Raw genomic sequence first — 21,470 nt, 5'->3', positions numbered from 1 at the left:
TTAGTGCTTGCTGTAGGGCTTACAATATTCATCTTAGCTTGTAAAATTGACTTCAGATTTATGCTACTTAAATCTAGTCAGATATATGAACTTTATTCTTTTATAGCGCTACTCTGTGTATGTATGTGTGCACTACTAATGTTGCACATATTGTTTCTGTATGTTACAAATCTATCAATACGTTGCCTTATATGATCTTATGTCTGTTTTAAGGAGCTGAGAGGAAAGTGTATATTTATAGAGCTTATTTTATTAACTTTTAAATTTCCCATTTCTGATTCTTTCTATTTCCTTCTATGGATTTGGGTTGCCACCTGCTAAGCTTCAATGTGGCTTTGTTCCCAATCATCTCTGTGTTTTTACTGTTAAGTATATTACATTTCTATATGCTATAGGTCCACCAATACAATGATACATGGATTATTTTCTGTAATCACTTTCTAAATAGTTAAGAGAAGAAAGAAGAAAAGAATATGCATGCACTATTTATTATAATTACCTAAATAATTGCCTTTACTGGCAATCTCTATTTATTCACATGGATGTGAATTTTTCTCTGGTGTGACTTGCTCCCAGCTTGAAGAATTTCCTTTAGTATTTCCTGCAAGGCAAATCTGCTAGCAACAAATTATTTCTATTTTCTTATATCTGGGAATTATTTTATTCTGCCTTCTCCTCTCTTATTCCCATTATACGTATGTTGCTGCACTTAACAGTGTCCACCATTTCTGAATCTTTGTTCATTTTTCTTCATTCTTTTTTCCCCTCTGTTCTTCAGATTACATAATCTCTATTCATTAACTTCACTGATTCTTCTGCCAGCTCAAAGCTACTGTTAAGCCCCTCTGGTGAATTTTCCATTTGGTAACTTCTATTTGGTTAATTGTTATATTTTCCACATCTTTAACAATGTTACATATCTGAAGAGACATTGCTATCACACCTTCCTTGAATTCTTTATGACTGGCTTCCTTTGGTTCTTTGAACCTAGTTATAATAGCTGCTTTGAAGTCTTAGTCTGCTGAGCCCACCGGTGACACCCCTTCAAAAAGATGTTTCCATGGCTTGCTTTCCCTCCCTGCATATGGATCGCACTCTCCTATTTCTTTGCATGTCTTTTATTTTTTGTTTTGTTGTTAAAAACTAAACATTTCGGAAAACGTTATGGCAATTCTGATACTAATACTTGTCATGTGGGTTGTTGTTCTTTGATTGGTCAATTATTTGTTTAAACTTCTGGTTGCCCTGCCTTTTGCTTTTGCCTGAAGTAAGCAATAAAGACTTAACTCAGCTGGCTTGGATTATTCCAACTGCGCATTTCATAGTAAAGACTGGCTATTGATTGGCTCCTGAGAGATCATCTGTGAGGTCTTGGGATATCCTGCCTGCTTTTGTTTGCCTGAGGCCCTGGGGGATCCGAGTCTGAATAGTTAAGTTCAGTCATGCATGGACGCATGCCTATATGACTGACCTCAATAAAACCCTGGGCACCAAGGCTCTGGGGAGCTTCCTGGCTGTAACACTTCACATGGATTGTCACACATTGCTGCTGAAGATTAGGCACTGCATGCCACTTTCTGGGAGGGGACACCTGGAATTTTGCAGCTGGTCTCTCCTGGATGCTTCCTTCTGTATTCTTCCCTCTGCTAACTTAAATCTGTATCTTTTCACTGTCATAAACCACAACCATGAGTATAACAGCTTTTCAGAGTTATGCTCATGGTGCTGTGACTCCTAGTGGATTGTCAAGCCTGCGGGTGGTTTTGGTGACCCCTAACTCATGAACCTACCAGTTTCCTCTTAGTTGCTCTCCACTAAGAGCTGCACTGTTTTTGGAAACTTTTTGTTCAAAGTAAAAAGTTAGACTCCTCTAGGAAAGCTGTACAGCCTGCCTTTCCCCCTGCAGAAGCCCTGCAGCAGAACACTGAGCTGGGGGTGGGGGCTTCCTTTTCCCAATGACATCCCCGCTCTACCAGTGGGCACTGGTTGGCTGGCAGTCCTTGGTCTTCTTGTCTCATCCCTCCTGGCATGGAACCTCCGTCCTGTGAGTGAGTTGAGACGGGGACACTGGGGCCTCAGTATCACAGCCTGCTGTGCCTGGAGCACAGTTCCACCCCATAGTGTGGGTTGGGTGTGGAAGTAATCCCTAGACTTCTCAGCAGCACCTGCCAGGAACAGAGCTTCTGCAACATGGGACTGGAGATGAGAATGCCAGCAGCCAGACCCGCCTGGGGTACAGCCAAAGCACCAGACTGGCAGAGGAGAGGAGTAAAAGCCCTGAATGGCCATATCTGCCGGGGCAGAGATTCCCCGGGGTGAGGCCCACCCTACTTTCAAGGAAGAGGTGGAGTGTGGTTACCTCAGGTTTATAGAGCCACGATCCACAGAATAAATGTGCATTATTTGACCTCCTGCCAAAGCATGAGCTCCAGGACAAGGGTCTCAGCCTGTGTCACTGCTGATTCCCAAGCACCCAGGACAGGGTTTGACCTATAATTTTAACACCTGAATGTGCCTTACAGCTATGACATAATGGTTCTGTAGATTTAATTAACCATTTTGTGCAGGTATGCTATAATTTTTTTATTTACAGTTTCTCTTTCATTGGTCATGTTTCTTGACTTCCCAAGCTATTTCCATACACATCATCAGATTTTATCCTCGCAGTGACCCTATGAGGTGAGCAGGACAGGACATTCCCATTTGACAGACAAGAGGACTAAGACCTCTATCCTCCAGGCTAAGTAACCTGCCCAGAATCTCATGGCAAGGCATAGGCAAGTCTGGGACTAGCCTGCAGGTGTGACTGTCCATCCTTCAAGGCTAACTAAGCCCCCCGTAGTATCTCTATGGCCTGCATCCTCCAGCTCACCTCCCGATCCACACCATAGAGCCCCATCATTCCTGGGAATGATGACAAGGGTTGTGTGGTTTTCTCACAACAATGGACCCAAGCAAGGCTGCTGCTCACATGCTGTGTCCTGGTGCTGTGCCCGCTCTCATTGGAGAGGGGCAGACCGCACCATGGGCCCCCAGGAGAGCCAAAGACAACAGGAGACATTGCTCTTCCCGGACACTGATGTGCACAGGCGCCGGGACCACATGCAGCACACTCTGGCTCAGCAGCTCATCCCCAGAGGACACACAAGAGGCCCAGGCCTGCCCAGTGGAGACGTGCCCTTCCCTCACAGCGCCTGTGAAACAGGCAGGTGGAGACTGACTGTATGCTTTGCAGAGTGGCATGTGATCGAGGCTCAGAAAAGAAGGGAGAGGTGGCTGCGTGAGAACCCTTGTCTAGACCTCACCTGGACTAGGGAAGTCTGAAAAACAACTCTGTGAAGCCAGCAGGATGTCCCAGGGAAGAAGGCAAAGACCAGCCAAGCAGTGTGCCCAGAGCGGGTCTCCTACCTCAGGCTTGGGGCTCCCTCCTCCACCTGCTACTCTAAATTTTCTGCCATCGGGATCCATCACTGGCCACGTGCACAGTAACATGCACTGTGAACCGTCATGCAGATCCTCTGGCAGACCCCAAACTGGGCCTTGGAATAGGCATGGGGATTCCAGGGTGACTTATGGTGCCATATGAAGGCAGAGCAGGGCTGTGGAAATGGCCTCCTGGAACCCAAAGCACAAAACACGCATAGCCTTGGTGCCAGACGCACTCTGCTGACCCTTGATGGGAGTGTCAGGCTGCTGGAAGGAGGTTCTTCCCCCCTGCCCAGGTGGCAGGCCCGACCCAGGGCGAGCAGTTCACTCTGAGCCTGCAGAAGGGCGGCTGCCTGCTGCCGAGCTCCCAGCTGCCAAGGCTGACCTCATCTCGCTCAGCCCTTCTCTATTCCTGGGCTCTGGGCTCATGGAGGGCAACCCAGAGGAGTGGCGCCTCCTGTGCGCCCTGGCTCAAGACTCAGCACAAGCTGTATCTGACTGTTTCCCCAGCGCAGCTCTCCACCCTGCAGGAGGCAGGCGTCGGGGCTCAGGCCCACCCCAGTCCCGCTTGCCTTCCAGACCTCTCTCTCAACCTGCAGCCTCCTCCTGAGACTCTTGGAGTTCTGCACACCGTGCTCACTCAGGGATGTCAGCCTTTGCGCTGCGCGTCCCACCTTCTGGGCCAGGCTCCCCCGCCCACCCAACAGTCAGTCTCAGCCGGGGACAGCTCTGGGCTCACAGTCAGTCCCCTGCTCCCACCATCGCCGGCTCACAGTCAGTCTGGCCTGAGGGCTCCCCCACCCACAGTCAGTCTCGCCAGGGCATTGCTTCATCTGTTCAGCATCCTTGGAGGTCGTGCGGCAGAATGGCACCCTGACGCTGTACCCTGAGCCTGTGCTCTGTCTGACACCACTCCGTGGTCTGCTCTCACCTGTCCACCTTCTCGGCTCCCCGAGGCTCCCCTTTCCCTTTTGACAGGGTTGATAGTTTCCTTTCCTGGGCTTCCCACACCAGCCATGTCCCTGGTCCTATTCCTCACTGCAAGGTGACTGTTGCTGCTGGCCAGCCCACCTGTCTCTGCCACTAGACCCATGTGCTCGTCAGAGGGGAGGGCCTGCCTGAGCCTCCGCATCCCCAGCAGCAGTTCCAGGTGAGCGGTGGAGCAGGCACTCAGCCCATCATCACTGGTCATTAGAGAAATGCAAATCAAAACCACATTGAGATGCCATCTCACGCCAGTTAGAATGGTGGTCATTAAAAAATCAGGAGACAACAGATGCTGGAGAACATGTGGAGAAATAGGAACACTTTTACACTGTTGGTGGGAGTATAAATTAGTTCAGCCATTGTGGAAGACAGTGTGGTGATTTTTCAAGGACCTAGAAATAGAAATTCCATTTGACCCAGCAATCCCATTACTGAGTATATATCCAAAGGATTATAAATCATTCTGTTATAAAGACACATGCGCATGAATGTTCATTGTGGCACTACTTATAATAGCAAAGACTGGGAACCAACCCGAATGCCCATCAAGGATAGACTGAATAAAGAAAATGCAGCACATATACACCATGGAATACTATGCAGCCCTCATAAAAAAGGATGAGTTCATGTCCTTTGTAGGGACATGGGTGAATCTGGAAACTGTCATTCTTAGCAAACTGACACAAGAACAGAAAACCAAACACCACATGTTCTCACTCATAGGTGGGTGTTGAACAATGAGAACATATGGACACAGGGAGAGGGACATCACACACCAGGATCTGTTGCAGGGGTGGGGGGTGTGGGGAGGGATAACATTAGGAGAAATACCTAATGTAGGTGACCGGGGCATGGAGGCAGCAAACCACCATGGCATGTGTATACCTATGGAACAATCTTGCAAGCTCTGAACATGTACCCCAGGACTTAAAGTATAATAAAAAAAAAAAGAATAAACGTTGTGAGGTTGGAATGTTTCATCTCCCCCACAGTAAAAACACCATCTGGAATAATAAAATAGCTACAGACAAAGTGCTGCCACGTGCCCTGTGTCTTTTTAGACATTATTTAATCCTAAAATGAGGCAAGTCTCATTGTCTTGATTCTCCAGGTAAGGAAACTGAAGTTCAGGACAGTTAAGCACCAACTTAGCAAGTGGTGGTGTTTGAATTTGGACCAGGTCTCCCAGCTTCTATAAACATTAACTCACGATGTCTCATTTGGGCCTTACACACAACTCGAGAGACTGGCAGAGCAAGTCAACACCCCTGCATTTCCTGCTGGCTGTGTCCATGGAGGCCCTGGGAGGGTCAGGAGTTTGTTTCACCTCACGAATGAGCTTAGGACAGCAGGAGTCAGAAGGATCACACTGGCCAAGAGCTGTGTTGGTGTCATTACTGTTCTTTGTGTGACCCACAAAGTGTCAGGCTCTGCCCTGCTGCTCTGCAGACAGACTGGAGGCCCCCACCCCATCCTCTCAGATAGAGACAATGTGCAGCTGCTCACCCAGGCCCAGAGCACCTGCCCAGTAGGTGCAGGCCTCGGCATTGCAGCAAAGTAGCACTCCCAACCTGCATGAACCATACCAAGTTCTGGCTGAGAGCACATTGTCACCCCATTCCCAGCCGCCTGTGTCACGGGAAGATGTGGGCTTCCTTCCCTTGTGAAGACACAGCAGCCTGAGCACCAGCACTGCATGGCTGTTGGATGTGAACCAGAGCTGTCTGCGGAGCTGGCGCCAGCACCCCCGTGACCGCCGGCGCCAATGACAGAGGCATCCAGATTAGTGTCCTCTCTGCCCTGCATTCCCAGGTCACAGCCACCCGGCTGTCAGGGCAGGGAAGGCACATGCTGGCCTCTGGCCGGTCCTATCCCAACCATCCTTCTCAAAGAGCAGGCACTTCTCAGCTCCACAGCGGTCAGGACTGTGGTGTTCACAGCACAGAAAGCTGGAGGACTCATGTCCTGCCTGTCCTCCCACAGCTCTGCCAGGGGACCCAGCAGGGTGGTTCTGGAAACTCAGGGGCTGCTCAGGCTGCACAGAGAGCCTGGAGCCCCTCAAGCCTGTGTGGAGCAGAAGCCTCTGCCTCTGACAACGCCCCAGAGAAGCTCATGCATGACAGAGGCCCCACAGCCTTGGATGTCATCCAAAGGGATGTTGTTGGAAAGGCTGCACCATGGCAGGGGGTTTGACGCTGACTCCTGCTCCCCCTTCCCCTGTGGCTCTTCTCACCTCCACCTGCACCTCGGTCCCCTGTCTACCGAGGGAGCCTCCATCACAAGGACAGTTGAAGGTAGGGAAGTGGGGTATGGACACCACCCTATGGCCCAATGCACCTCTGCTCGGGGCACTGTAGCCCCCACAATCTGTCCTGCAGCCCATGGGCTATGTGCCCACCTTGTGGACTGGCCCACCTGGGGGAACCTGTGTCCTTATAGGGGGAGGTGCAGGGCAATTTGGACTTGGGAGTCTAAGCAGCAGTCGTTTAGATGCTGACTGTGGATGTTGGACCACTGGAGAGGTTCCCAGGACTGGGCTCATGGAGGGAGCAGAACAGAGCCAGCTCCCAGAAAGCCCCTGGCCATGGGCAGCAGCAGCTATCTAGGCAGACTTGGGACATGGGTATCACCAGAAACACCTGCTCTTCATGGTGTTCTGAGAGGAGACCCCTCTGCATGAGGGTTACCAGGGACACAGCAGGCAGTGGCCAATGGCTCCTCCTTCCCCAGGTACAGACAGACCTGATGCCACATACTTCCCAGGGGCCCCTGGAGAGGCTGCCCCCTCCCTGGGGCACTGGCCCAGCTGCTTCTGTGAGTCCCTCTGAGGATGCCCTACAAATGTGGGACCAGGAGGCTGACCCAGCAGTAGGGGAGCCTCCCGGTGGGGTCAGGGTTTGGGGCCTCCCTGGAATACCCCACGCTGGCCCCGACCACATGTGCAGTTACGGCCATCCTGTTTCCTGCTTACAAAGATGCCACTAAGTCAAGGGGAGCTTTTGAAGGGGAAAGAAATCACTATGTTAAATGTACACATCAACTATAAATGCATTTTGATTTCAAAAGTATTAACTGTTTTAAAAAGTATATCTGGGCTGGGCGTGGTGGCTCAAGCCTGTAATCCCAGCACTTTGGGAGGCTGAGGCGGGTGAATCATGAGGTCAAGAGATCGAGACCATCCTGGTCAAAATGGTGAAACCCCATCTCTACTAAAGATACAAAAAATTAGCTGGGCATGGTGGCGCATGCCTGTAATCCCAGCTACTCAGGAGGCTGAGGCAGGAGAATTGCCTGAACCCAGGAGGCGGAGGTTGCGGTGAGCGGAGATCAAGCCATTGCACTCCAGCCTGGGTAACAAGAGCGAAACTCCGTCTCAAAAAAAAAAAAGTATATCCTAGGCTAGGCAAGGTGGCTCATGCCTGTAATTCCAGTACTTTGGGAGGCTGAGGTGGGCAGATTACTTGAGGTCACGAGTTTGAGACCAGCCTGGACAACACGGTGAAACTTTGTCTCTGCTAAAAATACAAAAATCAGCTGGATGTGGTTGTATGTGCCTGTAATTCCAGCTACTCAGAGGTTGAGGCAGGAGAATCACTTGAACCTGGGAGGGGGAGGTTGCAGAGTGCCAAGATCTCAATACTGCACTCCTGGGCAACAGAGCAAGATTCAGTCTCAAAAAAAAAAAAAAAAAAAAAAAAAAAGTGTATCCTAGATCACGGAAAGGAGGTACGCAACAGTGGTCCCTCTGCTCAGAAATTGAGTGTCTCCTCCTTCAGGTTCCAGGATAAACAGGCGGCCTGGGCCAGCCTATGGGGTGCCACCCAGGAGCAGAGTGGCTACCGTGCCCCACCTCACAGCCTAGGGCACTGGGGCCCCAGGTAAGGCTGTCTCTATGGCAGCAAAGGGGGTGGCCCTCCCTGTAGGGCATAAAAAATTTCCCTGCACCCTAAAGCCTCCCCTGCCCTGCCCGCACCTCTCTGCCCCTCTGACTTGACATTAAACACCCAACAAAGCAAGGTGTCGTTGCCCCAGTGCTCCCCAGCTTTTTCATCACTCTCCTGTTACTCTTTGGGGAGCTCCGGGAGGTGGGCACATTGAGAAACAAACTCAAGCTGGGACACTGAGAGGGGTCATGTAGCCACAACCCAGACCCCAGATCCTAAGGGAGGGCGGAAAGAGGTGCTCTCGGCTGGGGCTGGGGATCCAAGGAGGAGAGGGGGCAGCAGGGGAGTCCCCATCAGCTGTCCTCTCCTCTTCTGCCATTAGGGGGTGCACAGGTGGGTGGTGCTCCCACCTGGCCTCCCTGGGACGGAGGGTACGAAGTGCCCAGGGCCTGCTCAGCTTCTCCAATGCACAGCTCCTATTCTGCCCACCACCCTCCAGCTCCAGGACAGGGGCTGGCACCTGGCACTTCCCCATCAGGGCCCATCACCCCAAGCCTCGCTGTCCATCCAGGCCTGTCTCCTGTGCCCTGTCTCCCTGTCCCACTGACACTGACAACCACACACATCCCCTCAGGGCCTAGTCTCACCCCAGATGGGGAGCCAAGTGTCATGTGACTGGAACCCCCACTAAAACATGCAGAGCCCCAGCTCCACTCAAAGCTCCAAGCCCGGCACTGGAGGGAGGAAAAGACACAGCATCACCATGGCACTGTTGAGAGGAGCTGGGGTTTGCATCAGGAGCCTCCCTGCAGTCTACGGGCTCCTGGACCTGGGAATGCCAGGCAGGAGGTGCCTGCTCATCCAGGTAGGGAGGGTTTCCAGGACCAGGACTCAGAGCCTTCACTGAATTCTCACAAGGCTGCCAACCTTTACCACCCAGAGGGCTCAGAAGCCTCTGTTCAGGAGCTGCAGGTACATCTTGCTCATGGCTTGGTCTCCCCGGCACCCAGCACAGGCCTGGCTCTAACAAGATGAGGCAAGTGCTGTGTGTGGATGAATGCGCTGGACTGGGGTCGAGTCAGCGCGCTGGGCAGGGCACAAAGTGGTTCAGATGTGACCCTGGTCTGAGGGCCTACTGCCCTATGCGGCGGGTGGGAGCAGCCCAGAGCACAGGTCCACAGGCCTGCTGCAGCCCCTCTGAGGTCTCTTCAGGCCAACACAACCCACCTTGTGTAGATGGCCTGTTCTGACCCTGGAGACTGGCCTCAGCCCACCTCCCTGCCCACCTGGATAGAGGCCCCGTGTCCTCAGGCCACTTTCCTTCCTTCCTCTCTTCTGGAAGAGCCCTGCTACCACGTGGCTCCCTCATACTGGTGGCCTCCATTCAGCTGGTCAGCTTTGTTCCTAAATACACCCCAGCCCAGTGGCCCAGCTCCAATCCCACACACTCCTGAGGCCCAGGCCCAGCCTCTCAGAGGGGTCGTAGGGAGGGTCAGGGCACACAGGCCCTCGTGCCAGAGGCAGTGGAGCTGGCACAGGGGTGGGCCCATCGGCCGTCCTGGCAGAGTGGCTTTCACGGCTGCCCTCCATGCCTGACTCACCCCCAGGCGGAGGCCTCACCTTTGTAAGCCAGCGCTGTTCCTGTGAAGCCTCGCCCAGTGTTTTCTAAACTCTAGAACTCACAGAGAGAAAGGGGACCTGGGTGGACCCAGGAGAGGACAGGATACCAAATGTACCCCTGCCCCAGGGAGTCAGGACCTCGGAGCCAAGTGTCGGTGGAGAAGCAGCTGGGCCACAGCATTGAGCACTCAACCTGCAGGTAAGAAGGAATATTCCACAAACGTCAGCACATGTGCCTGTCACTGCCATGAGGGGCGAATGATTAAGTCACACCAAATGTGCACAGTCACCATCTTTTGGTGCCTCCAAGTCCAATGTGGTGACTGAAACCTCCTGTCCTCCAGATCCCTCTGTGTGGCTGTGAGGTCCCAAGCATTTCCCCTGCCCTCCTCTGCTTTGAGGCTCACACTCCAGGTGAAAAAGCAGATTCAAGAGGAAGCAGGAGGCACCCCAGTCACTAATATCATCCACTTTGTCAGATTCAGCTCAGGCACTGAGCAGTGTCCGGAAAGGCCAGATTCCTGGGAAGGGAAGGGGGGCCTGCTTCTGGAGCGTGCATCAGGCTTAGGGGCTGGCTGTCCAGCAAGGGAGAGGCTGGAAAAGGCCTGAGTCTCCTTGATGGACACAGGGCATCAGGAATCCACATCCGGCTCTTAGCCTGCGCACATCACAATTACTCCCAGGCTTTCCCTAAAAGACCTGCTCAGGCCTCCTCCGTACAATCGAATCGGGGGCCTGGAGCCCCCGTGTCTATGGATTTGATGGAGACATGCCCTGTGAATCTGGTGTCCAGCAGGCCCTGATGCTCCTGCTAAACATACCTGTATCACAGAACTTGACCCCTCGTGCTCCACAAGTGTCCAGATCTGGCCTGGGCTTTCTTCTCCTTCTGCTAAAGAAAGACCCCTGACCCTAGAGCTGCCCCCACGCCTCCCATGGGCGTCCGTCTGAGCAAAGTCCAGCTTCCTGAAGCCCCTCTTACCAGGCCTGAATCCTGCCCTAAGTCCCTTCTCTCTCGACGACCCATGTCAGTCTCCCCATGCGCACCTCCCCGTGGCGGGGGTCACAGCCCCGGCAGGCAGGTTCCTGAGGGTCTTGGAGGGAGGGCGCTGGCCTGGGGCTCAGAGGGAGGACTGGCTTAGGCTGCACAGCCAAGTGGGGCAGGGAGGCTGGTCCTGCGTGGCAGTTGGTGTGGGTGGCTCCTGGGAACTCAGCACTTGAGATGAGGCGACTCTTGGGTTGTGGGGGTCTCGGATAACCAGTCACCCCAGGGTGACAGTCCCCGGGCCCTAGGCCCTGGCAGCACCAGCTAGAAAGGACACAGCACTGATGACGCAAAGACAGGCTTGGTTTCAGCTGAGCACTCAGGCGAGGAAGCACGAACCACTTGTCTCAGCGAGCCTGGCTCATTGCGCTGCCTGCCTGCTGCCCTAGGATCGTCCTGGGCTCCGGGCATGGGGCGCCAGGGGAGCGGATGCAGGAAGCAAGGGGCTCTCAGTGAAGGTCCTGAGCAACAGACCGTGGGCCAGGCCTGCATGCCTTCTGACTGAGGTGGTCCTGGCTTGATTGAGGCGTAAAGGCTGCACAATAACCTCACACACTGGAAGCGCACCTGAGTGTGCAAACAGGAGCACAGTCACAGCAAATCTCCACCGCCTCTGTCCTTCCTCACCCGCCCTCCCACCCCTGCCCGCCCTCACCTGTCCCCAGGCAGCCACTCCTGTGCTTTCTGTCACTGTAGGTTCGCATTTGGGACCACACCGTAGGTCTGGCTGCTGCCATGGGCTGGTTCCCTGGAGGCCCGCCCGGGCTGGTGTGTATGGCAGCAGCTCCCTCCCTCCTGGTGCTGCTCTGGGGATGTGCCACCCTGTGAGTGGCTTCCAGGTTTTCTCACAAGCCTGATTTCTCACACAGACGAAAACTGCCCCACCAGACCCGGCTTCTCCCACCCACCACACCCACTGTGCTCTGAGGCGGATGTTCTCATAGTCAGCAGGCCTCTGTAAAAACACTTTCTTTTGTTCTGTTTTGTTTTGAAACAGGGTCCCTTTCTGTCACCCTGGCTGAAGTGCAGTGGTGTAATCACTACTCACTGCAGCCTTGAACTCCTGGGCTCCCATGATCCTCCTGCCTCAACCTCCCAAGTAGCTGGGACTACAGGCGTGTGCACAATGCCAGGCTAAATTTTTTGAAATATTTTGTAGAGATGGGGGTCTCACTATGTTGCCCAGGCTGGTCTGGAACTCCTGGGCTCAAATGGCCTCCCAAAGTGCTGGGATTACGGATGTGAGCCAGGCACCCGGCCAAAACCTTTCTTTCTACCTACAGCAGGAACTTTGGCCGGCAACATCAGGCAGCGTCACATTTGGCCAAGTGTCAGAGATGGGTCTCCATTCAGCTCCACTGGTTATAAGAAAAATACGGGTTTGAGGAAGACAGAAATAGAGGCTGGGGGGCACGGCTAAGAGCTGTTGGGCACTCTCTCTGCATGCTGAAATTCACATGCTTTTCCTTGGTTTTGTTATTTTTAATTTTCACATACTCCTGAGAGTGGAGGGGTTAATTGAAGGTGCCCCAGGGCATAGAGCTCTATGGGAAGAGTGGGCCCACCCAGGGGCCATCACCCTCACAAAGGGACCCAGGAAGGGGGCAACTTCCAAGGAGTGCTCCCCAGTAGACCAGTTCTCAAGCATGGACAATCTTTAGTTCACAGGCAAAGGCTGTAGAAGAGACAAATCGACTCATTTGGTGCAAACGTGGCTGATACCCAAGGCATTTCAAGCTAGCCAGGGTGGGACAGGGTCTCTAGGGTTTACTGCCCAGGTTCACATCCAGCCAACAGGGCCGACAGCACTCTGCCCACCAGGCAGGGCAGCCCACCTCCTTTACAACAGGGCAACATGGGGCTGGAGGCCTCACAGGCAGCACCCTCCACATCCCCAGAAGGTCCCGGAGCCAGGGTCACGCCCAGTGGGCAACATAGTTTAAACCTTACCACCTTACGACTGGCAGAAGGGGAGGTGAAACCCATTTCAGAGATGGGGAAATTACAAAGGGCTCCAGAAAGACGGCATTTCTCCTGAGCCAGGGAGCTAGCTGCACTCAGTGGGAGAAACAAGCAAAACCAAAGACCCAAAGTGAATGCAAACCCTCTGTGGGCTCTGGCACCTCCCCGGCTTATAAACAGTGGCTGGAGTCTCAGAAAGGGCTGAGGACACCTGACTGAAGCCAAGGGGAGGACAGGCATGCAGAGGAGGGGCAGGCTGTGCCCAGCCCACACCTGGAGAGCAGGGCTGTGCTGCACCCAAGTTTGGAGAGAGGGTTTCAGGAGTCCATTTCTCTAGAAACATCAACCTGGGGCCCTCTGCACTCAGGGCCCCCTTGGGGTTCTGACCTGGCCACACACAGACTCAGTACATTTCTTGAGGAAACACTGTGCTCCAAACCCTGGCCCTGCCCTCAGAGCCAAGCCTAGAGAGAGAGAACAACCTTTGGAGAGGCTGCGTCATGGCCCAGCATGCAGGGGTGCTTGAGAACATGTGTTGCACAGGAGGATCATCTGGTGAGGTCAGGGGAGGACGCTGAGGGGCACAGGCAGGGTCTTGAGGAAAAGCACAGGTGCGGGAGAGGAGACCCATAGCAGGAGGAAGCACTGGTGCCTCTGAGCAGCAACACACCCCAGGCTGGCAAGTGCAGGGTGGTGGGAGGCATGGCCCAGGGGAGGCACTGAGGGCCTCCTGGCAGGCTGCTGGCTCCCCAGCCGGGCCTGTCCCGCCCACTCTGTCATGCAGGAGACCAGTTTCTGCAGGGCTCGAGGACAGCCCACCCTGGCTCAGGGTCTCCAGCCACGTGTTCCTGCTGTGACCTTCACCCGGGAAGAGTTCAAGGATGTAGGTGGCTCCCTGGCAGAGGCCCCAGTAAACTGGACTTGAGACCCTCCTTCACCCACAAAAGTGGAGGAGCCAAGTGAGTCCCAATGGGACTTTTCAATAGTATGCCATGACTGGGCTTTGTCTGCCCCATGCTGAACAGCTGCCAGGACTTGGGGTAGAAGGACACCCCAAGATAACTGAAAATCTGGCCCCATCTATCTTGGAAATAGAAAGGAGGCAGCTGTCCTCTCGTCCCACACTCTGGCAGCTCAGCTAAGCCCCAGCCAGGACCCTGGCTCTTGAGGACAGACCTCACTGCCTGCGAGAGTCGCTAGAGGGTATTGTCAGCAGGGCAGTGGAGCCCATGCCTGGGGAAGCTGCACAGGCCCCACACGCTTCACCCCCTTCATCCCTGCACAAGCTGAGCCAATGCGGTACCCCCAGCCTGCCAAGACATTACTCTTTTTTCACTTAACTGGAGCCCTTTTCTGTCTTTTGCAGCCAGGATCCTTCACTAGTAAAGAAACTGGTACCCGGATGCTTGCGGCTAAGAGACCAGCAGGAAGGTGGGAGGAGAGCTGGACTGGGCATTTCACCTGGTTGAAGCCAAAAGCAGTGGAAATACATTAGCACTGTGGAAGATGTGGAATTCTGGCATCTCACTGTCTGCATGGTCAGCCCCAGAATAAATTATCAATGGTGGCCAAGTGATGACTGGGTGCTTTTGAGCGGGGAAACGGCTCTTGCTACAAAATCCAAATGAAAGGCATGAAGAATCCCAGGACTGCCAGGTGTGCGTGCTGCTTCTAACTGCCCTGGACAGCTTAAAGTGGGAATAACACACTCAGTCCTGGCAGGGCTCTCTGCCACTCTACATAAAGTGTGAGTATCTCTTCTCTCCTGCAGCCACCAGCCTGAGATATCCCTGGACCAAAAAAGCAGTCTGACTCCAGCAATCTGCAGACTGGCACGTTACAAAGCCACAAGGATGTGTTGTTTTCTAGCTCCTTGAGTGACAGTCAGAGTACAGTTTGGGAGAGAGCGGGACCCTCGCCACAGGAGTGGGAACACGTTGTGGGCTCACAATCCCACTGAGCCCTCACTTCTCTCCCTGGCTGCTTCAGGCTGTTATGCCTTCCCCAGCGAGTCACCCTGTAGAGTGAGGCATGCTCTGCTCATGCCCACCCTGCCCCTTTCCCTGCCTTCAGGCCGACGAGCAGAGTCAGACCCCAGCATGGCCAGGGGAACTGATCACAAGTGAAACCACCGAGGAAGACTCATACTTCAGAGAAGGATGACTGTGCCAACACACACCAGCAAAAACCCCAGAGAATGATGAGAACGAGTTTGGAACGTCCCCGACCATGGGGGAAGAGCATCACCCCACCCCAGGCTGCTGTGGGTGCGCCCGCCATGCTGGAGTTCGAGAGTCAACAGGTGAGCTGTTGCTTCCCTGAAGCCTCAGCTTGATAATGGGCCCACAAGGTGAAACTGAAAAGCCAAAATCCCCTGAAGGAATCCAAATATCCAAAGGGATACAGTGTTGATGGAGACCCATCAGAAACAACCAGTATGTGCAGTGTCCCTAACCATGTCTTCAGAGGAGCCAAAAAGACCTGCACCAGCCTGAAGCACCAAGAAACACTTAGGAAGGAGAACGCCATCAGCTTGGAATATTGCCACAGACACTGCTCTCTGTCAGCTAGAGATGCTGATGGGAGACCTTCTCATTGGTGGAAACTCTACAGGTGAGAACCGTGAGGCCAGCATGGGCCAGCACGACAGAGGATGGGAGGAAGCATTCAGGTGCCGGCAGCCAGAGGGGCACCAGGATGTTCTATGCTGAGGCTCCTTGGCACTGATGACTCACTCATGGCACTGCCAGGACTGAAATCCACAGGTAATGCCAATAGAGTCCTATTTGATGTGTGTAACATTAATGGAAATGTGAAAAAACCAACTTTTAAAAACTAGATCTGTAGGCAGGAGTCTACTATGAGTGCCTAGAACAATATCTGGTGCTTAGTAGGTGTTCAACAAATATTTACTGACTGAATAAACTCCATTGCCCCTTGCCCAATTCCCAGATTTCACTCAATAGACACAAAGCTCCTTGAGTTGTGGGGAGGCTGGTCACCTGTGTAACAGCACAGGCTTATGCTGTGAATCTTCCAGAGCTCCTGGACAGAGAAGCACCTGGATCTCCCAGCATCTCTGAGGGCTGATTCTGAGCTGACACTATTCCTGGCGACCCACCACCAGGAGGGAGGCTTGCTGGAGGCAGCGGTACGCAGGCCATGATGAGAGCTGTGCCCTAGGTCCACCTCATGGCAGCCCACTGGAATTGCAAACCTGTCCTGTGGCAATTCCCCCAGCTCCCAAGTGCTCAGGTGACAAACACACGCCAACACCTGGCAGGAACTCTATCCTGGCTCCCTGGGCCATAGTGTGGAGGCTTCTGCAGTGGGAGAGACTAACTGGAAGGCTCTGCAACACCCGCGCCTTCAAAATAGGGGCTCGTTAGCAAAGCTTCATCCCCGGAGACTGAGGAACCGCCAGCACTCAAAGCAGGAGACGCTGCCGCATCCCCTCACCTGCCAGGTAGGCTTGTGCAGGAGACACAGGGCCTTGAAAATGCGGTGGACGGCTCTGGGTTCAATCAAATGGACTCTTTCATCAGCTGTGCTGTCCCACTGTCAACTCTCTACTGGACGGAACCCGCCACAATCTTTGGCATAGTGTAGAGCCACTGATTGGATGAAAACTCCGTCTATGTGTGTGTGTGCCTGTGTGTGCACCTGTGTGAACACCTGTGCATCTGTGTGTGTGCCTGTGTGTGCACCTGTGTGTACACCTGTGCATCTGTGTGTGTGTGCCTGTGTGTGAACCTATGCCTGTGTGTTTGTGTATGTGCTTGTGTGTGTGCCTGTGTATGTGTGCCTGTTTGTGTGCCTGTGTGTGCTTGTGTGTGTGTCTGTGTATGCCTGTGTGTGTGCGCCTGTGTGTGTGCCTGTGAATGCCTGTGTGCTTGTGTTTGTGTCTGTCTGTGTGCCTGTGTATGCCTTTGTATGTGTGCTGTTTGCCTGTGTGTGTCTGTGTGTGTGCCTGTGTATGTGCACCTGTGTGTGTACCTGTGTGTGGCTGTGTGTGCATCTGTGTGTGTGCCTGTGTGTGTCTGTGTGCCTGTGTGTGTGCCTGTTTGTGTGCCTGTGTGTGTGTCTGTGCATGTGTGCCCGTAAGTGGCTGTGTGTGCATCTGTGTGTGGGTCTCTGTGTTGTGTCTATGTGTGTGCCTGTGGGTGTGCCTGTGTGTGTGCCTATGTGTGTGTTTCCTGCTACAGTACTCAGGGATCTGTGGAAGCAGGTTCTCTTCCCTGCCATGGGGCACAGCATCCTACCTTCACTGCCTTGTCTTGGCTCACTGATTCTGTGCCACAATTTAGCCAACAGAGACCTTGACCTTTCTCTTCCTAGGACCTCATGCAGGTCTTCTGCACACTAATAGGTCTTGGACAAAAGCAAGTAGCAAAGCACCCTAAGTGTTAGGACATATGGGTACCAGAGTGTAGGACATACATTCTATGAAAATACAGGGGCCTGCCATTTCAGTGATGGCTCCAGGCAGGCAGCAGGGGTGTCCAGCTGTCTGGAACATTTTGGGATACCCCTTGAAAGCAAAATCATGTTGGCCCACACATGATGCTGGGTGAGCCCCTGGATTTTTGAGACAACATATTTTCCTCTTGGGTGTGCTGTTCCTCCGACTCATTTTCTGGGTGACCCCAAGGCAGTGCACCTGTGTGGGCCTCTGGCAGGTTCAGGCTCTCTGTCTGGTCTGCCTGCACGGGGAGGGACTCTGCTACATGGCTGTCAGGCCCCATGGATCCCATGGTGCCCAACGTGCCCGAGTAGATCTGGGTGCTAGGCAGAGTCTGCACCAAGTGCTACCAGAAATCACACCTGGGGCTTTGGGGTCCTTGTCCTGGGCTTGGTGGAGACTAGCTGCATTTCAGCTAACAGAGTCTGACTGGGAGACCCGGACAATCTGAGGTTCCCAGAATGAAGTGGGCATTTTCTGGCCCAGTCCAGCACCCATCATCAGGGGGTCCCATAGGACCAAGCCCAGGGAACACCAGGAGGTACCAGGTGGTGACTCAAGCAGGTAGCTCCCTCACCTGCCTGGCAACCTGGGTCATCACAGGGTATTCCTTACGACCGGGGTCTGAAAGAAACAAGTATAAACTACGTTGCCAGTGGCTTGGCAAGACACACTCGCACAGCCAGAAGTGGACTGCTGTGGCAGTCAGAGCCCCTACCATGTGGACAGCAGAAAGGAGACCCTCTGAGGGGCACAGGTGATGCTCCCTGTGGTATGTATGGAGAGGCCTCAGGTGTCTCAGGAGCTACAGGGACCTGAGGCAGACACAGGGCAGGAAGTATGGAAAGGCCTCTCTGAATAGATGGGGAACTGGAGGACAGTGTGTCTCAGGAATACTTTCACAAATGCTCTCATCCCGGGATCCTCCCAAGCAGCAAGCAGCAGGCAAGGTGGCTGCCCAGAGTTGTCCAGCGGCCTCTGCTCCTGGAGCTCCTGGGCCACCCCCCAGGGACTCAGATTCTGCCCAGCCACCTTCCTCTCACCTGGACAACTGCTTGCCACCCTTGCCTTAGGTTCAGCACAACCAAAGTCCAGGGCTTATAAACACACTCAGGCCGGTCTTTCTTTCTTCCTTCCTTCCTTCCTTCCTTCCTTCCTTCCTTCCTTCCTTCCTTCCTTCCTTCCTTCCTTCCCAAAGTCCAAAGCTCACCACTTCATAAACACACGTTTCCCTTCCCTTCCTCCCTTCCTCTCCCTTCCTCTCCCTTCCTTCCTCCCTCCCTCCCTTCCTCTCTTCCTTTTTTTTTTTTTTTTGGACAGAGTATGGGTCTATTGCCCAGGCTGAAGTGCAATGGTGCAATCTCTGCTCACTGAAACCTCCATCTCCTGGGTTCAAGCCACTCAAACTCCTGAGTAGCTGGGATTACAAGTGCTCACAACCACACCTGGCTAATTGTATTTTTAGTAGAGATGGGGTTTCATCATGATGGCTAGGCTGGTCTTGAACTCCTGACCTCAGGCAATCCACCTGCCTCGGTCTCCCAAAGTGCTGAGATTACAGGCATCAGTCCACACTCAATGTTTTCTAAGACCTTCACACTAATCCTGAAAGGTGTGGAGAGTGTGGAGTCATCACCCACATTTTTCAAAACAAAGACCCAGGTGGTTGTGTCATTGTCTCAAGATTGTATACCTCCTCAGTGACAGTCAGCATTTGAGGGGGTCTAAGCTCTTCCATTACATCTCCCGTACTCACCAGCACAGGTTTCTGAAAGGCCACCTTCTGGCTGTCCCACCCTCTCCACTCTGGATGCCTGTATCACTTCATTATTGCTGGGGGTGGGAGCTGATGCCTGGCCAGCGGAGAGGCTGAGCGAGGGCAGAGCTCCTGCAGGTCTGCCTTGGGTCACCTGGCTTCCTGCGCCTTTCACCAGAGCACTCAGGGCCACAGAACTCCAACCACACCCTCTCGTCTTCACCTCTGGTAGAAGGTGGCTGCCCAGCCAATTAGGGCACCCTCCCGCCCCTTCCGCCCGACAGCCCCACACAAGTCTGCCTCCCCCGGGACCTGCCTTTGAGAGCTGGCGGCTCTTCCCCGCCTCCGGCAGTCAGAGCCCAGCACCACCGGGCATCGAACCCGCCCTCCCGCTGGCTCACCTGGGCAGGTGGGGCTTGGTAACCTGTGGCTGGCCACCCCTGACCGTGCCTCGGAGCCTCTGCCCACCTTGGGGTCCCTGTGGGGGTAGCGAGGTGGAGGAGTGCCAACGGAGTGGGTCCCCAGTGGTAAGCGGGCCCGGAAATCAGGCCAGAGAGGGGACACCCTGTGCAGGAGCGCAACAGCCCGGGCCCTGGCCCTGGCCCCAGCTCCAGCCTCTTGCTGCTGCGCTCTCGCGTACCCTCAGCCCGGGAAATACAACAGCAACCATTTCTCCCGCACCCAGCGGGCCGGCACCAGCAGTCCTTCCCGAAACAGGCGGTACTGCGCCGAGCGGCAGCCGCTCCGAGTGCCCCACGCGCCCAGGCCGGCTCAGGGGCTCGCCCGGGGCCACCGTCCAGACGGCCCCCAAAGGAGCCCCCTCCTTCCCAGCGCTCAAGTCGGCCTCACTTCACAGGACGCCACCTCCGGTGTGCACGTCGGAAAGTGGGGAGCAACAAGGGTGTCCCCACCCACCCGGTGCCCAGGGGACCGCCCGGGGCGCCCCGGCCAGCGCAGGCTGTGCTCCGCCCCACCCGCGCAGTGCGCCGCGAACCCGACCCCGAGCCCGGACGTCTGCTCTTACCTTGAAGAAGCTCCGGAGGAAGTGCACGACGCTGAGCATGGTGGCCGCCAGGGCGCCCGGAGCCCGCCAGCAGCATGACTAGCCGGGCCGCCGAGCCGGCTTCACCGACGCCACCCCCGTCCCGCCCTGGGGCCCGCCCCGGTGCCCGCCCCGGACCTCCGGGACGCTCCGCCTCCCCAAACCTGGCCGCGGGAGGGTCACCGAGCGCTCGTCCAGGCCCCTGCCCCGCCCGCCCCCGGGCTTTAGTATCCGCGGGAATGGGCACGCACAGACACACCGCCCCCGGGGCCCCCAGGATCATCCCGCCCGCCGCGCTGCTGGGCCCCTGGGAGCCTAGGAGTGTTTTCTCAGAGAGAGCAGCAGGCACCTTGCACATTTGTACATCCCCAGCGCAGCGCGGGTCCCCTAGGTCTGTCTCCTGCACGGGAGACTCAGGTGCCTCTGTCCTCCTGGGGGCAGGAGCGGCCTCTCTTTCTGCTGTGATCTCTGCTTACCAAGCTCCGAAAACTTTCAGAGCTCAGTCCGCTCAGCATACTCGTTTACCAGTTCAGGAAACGGAGGCCCAGCGAGGCTCAGCAGTGTGCCGGCACTCACACACCTGGTGGGGACAAGTGTGGACTAGGATGTCTGGGAGCTAAGTCTTGGCCTCCGGCTCCCTCTTGCCTCCCACCTCCCTTTCCAGGCATGGAACCTAACTGCAGATAGGTTGTAAGTGAACCATCACCCCCACACCGGGGCAGAGGGAAGTCCTTGCTGCTTTCTTTCAGGAGGTTTAAGGACGTAGGGCCTGCCCAGAAAACACTCTAACCAGTCCTAGGACTGCGCTATTTTAAAATCAGAAGAGAAAAACAGTGTAATAAAATAATAATGAATCCAGCCTGGAGTATATTCATCTTTATACAAACGCAGTTGTAAACTCTGATTTTAAATATTTCATTTCATGCAGGAAGAGGCCCACGAAGGCTAAGTGCCCAGGGTCCATGTGCGTTATGCTGCAGCCCTGCTCTGTCCACCATGTCTGGGATCCGGGTCCCACAGAGGGGGAGCATCTACCCAGACTGGCTTTTTGCACCCCAACTCAAGCCTGCACCCTTGCCCAAGTCCTGTCCCCACTGAATGCTATGCCTGGTCAACAGCACATGTCCAGGGGTGCCTGGTAGAATATGTGCTTTCCCTATACCCAATCTGTCTCTGCCTCTCCCCAGGCCCTCAGAGCAGCCAGGCCAGGGAGAGAAGAGTGGGAGATAGATGCATAGAGGAGGCAGTGTGGGGCCAACTAAAGATCCTTCATCCCCTGTCCCACC

General features: G+C 54.5%; 1 protein-coding gene across 5 annotated transcripts in view; it reads right to left on the bottom strand.

Annotated features, from left to right (window-relative positions):
• ARHGEF4 (Rho guanine nucleotide exchange factor 4) overlaps positions 1-20,246 on the bottom strand; it is a 210,985-nt gene extending 190,739 nt beyond the window's left edge. For all 5 annotated transcript variants that reach the window (XM_035304084.3, XM_078326970.1, XM_078326974.1 and 2 more), the window contains exon 1: positions 20,167-20,246. In XM_035304084.3, the coding sequence (XP_035159975.3) occupies positions 20,167-20,205 (39 nt within the window). In that variant the 5' untranslated portion in view covers positions 20,206-20,246. The remainder of the gene's footprint in view (positions 1-20,166) is intronic.
• Positions 20,247-21,470: the final 1,224 nt, after the last annotated feature.

This window comes from Callithrix jacchus, chromosome 6 (genome assembly GCF_049354715.1).
Source record: "Callithrix jacchus isolate 240 chromosome 6, calJac240_pri, whole genome shotgun sequence".
Lineage (NCBI taxonomy): Eukaryota > Metazoa > Chordata > Mammalia > Primates > Cebidae > Callithrix > Callithrix jacchus.
The sequence above is the reverse complement of the archived record's forward strand: the minus strand, read 5'-3'. Positions and strand labels throughout refer to the sequence as shown.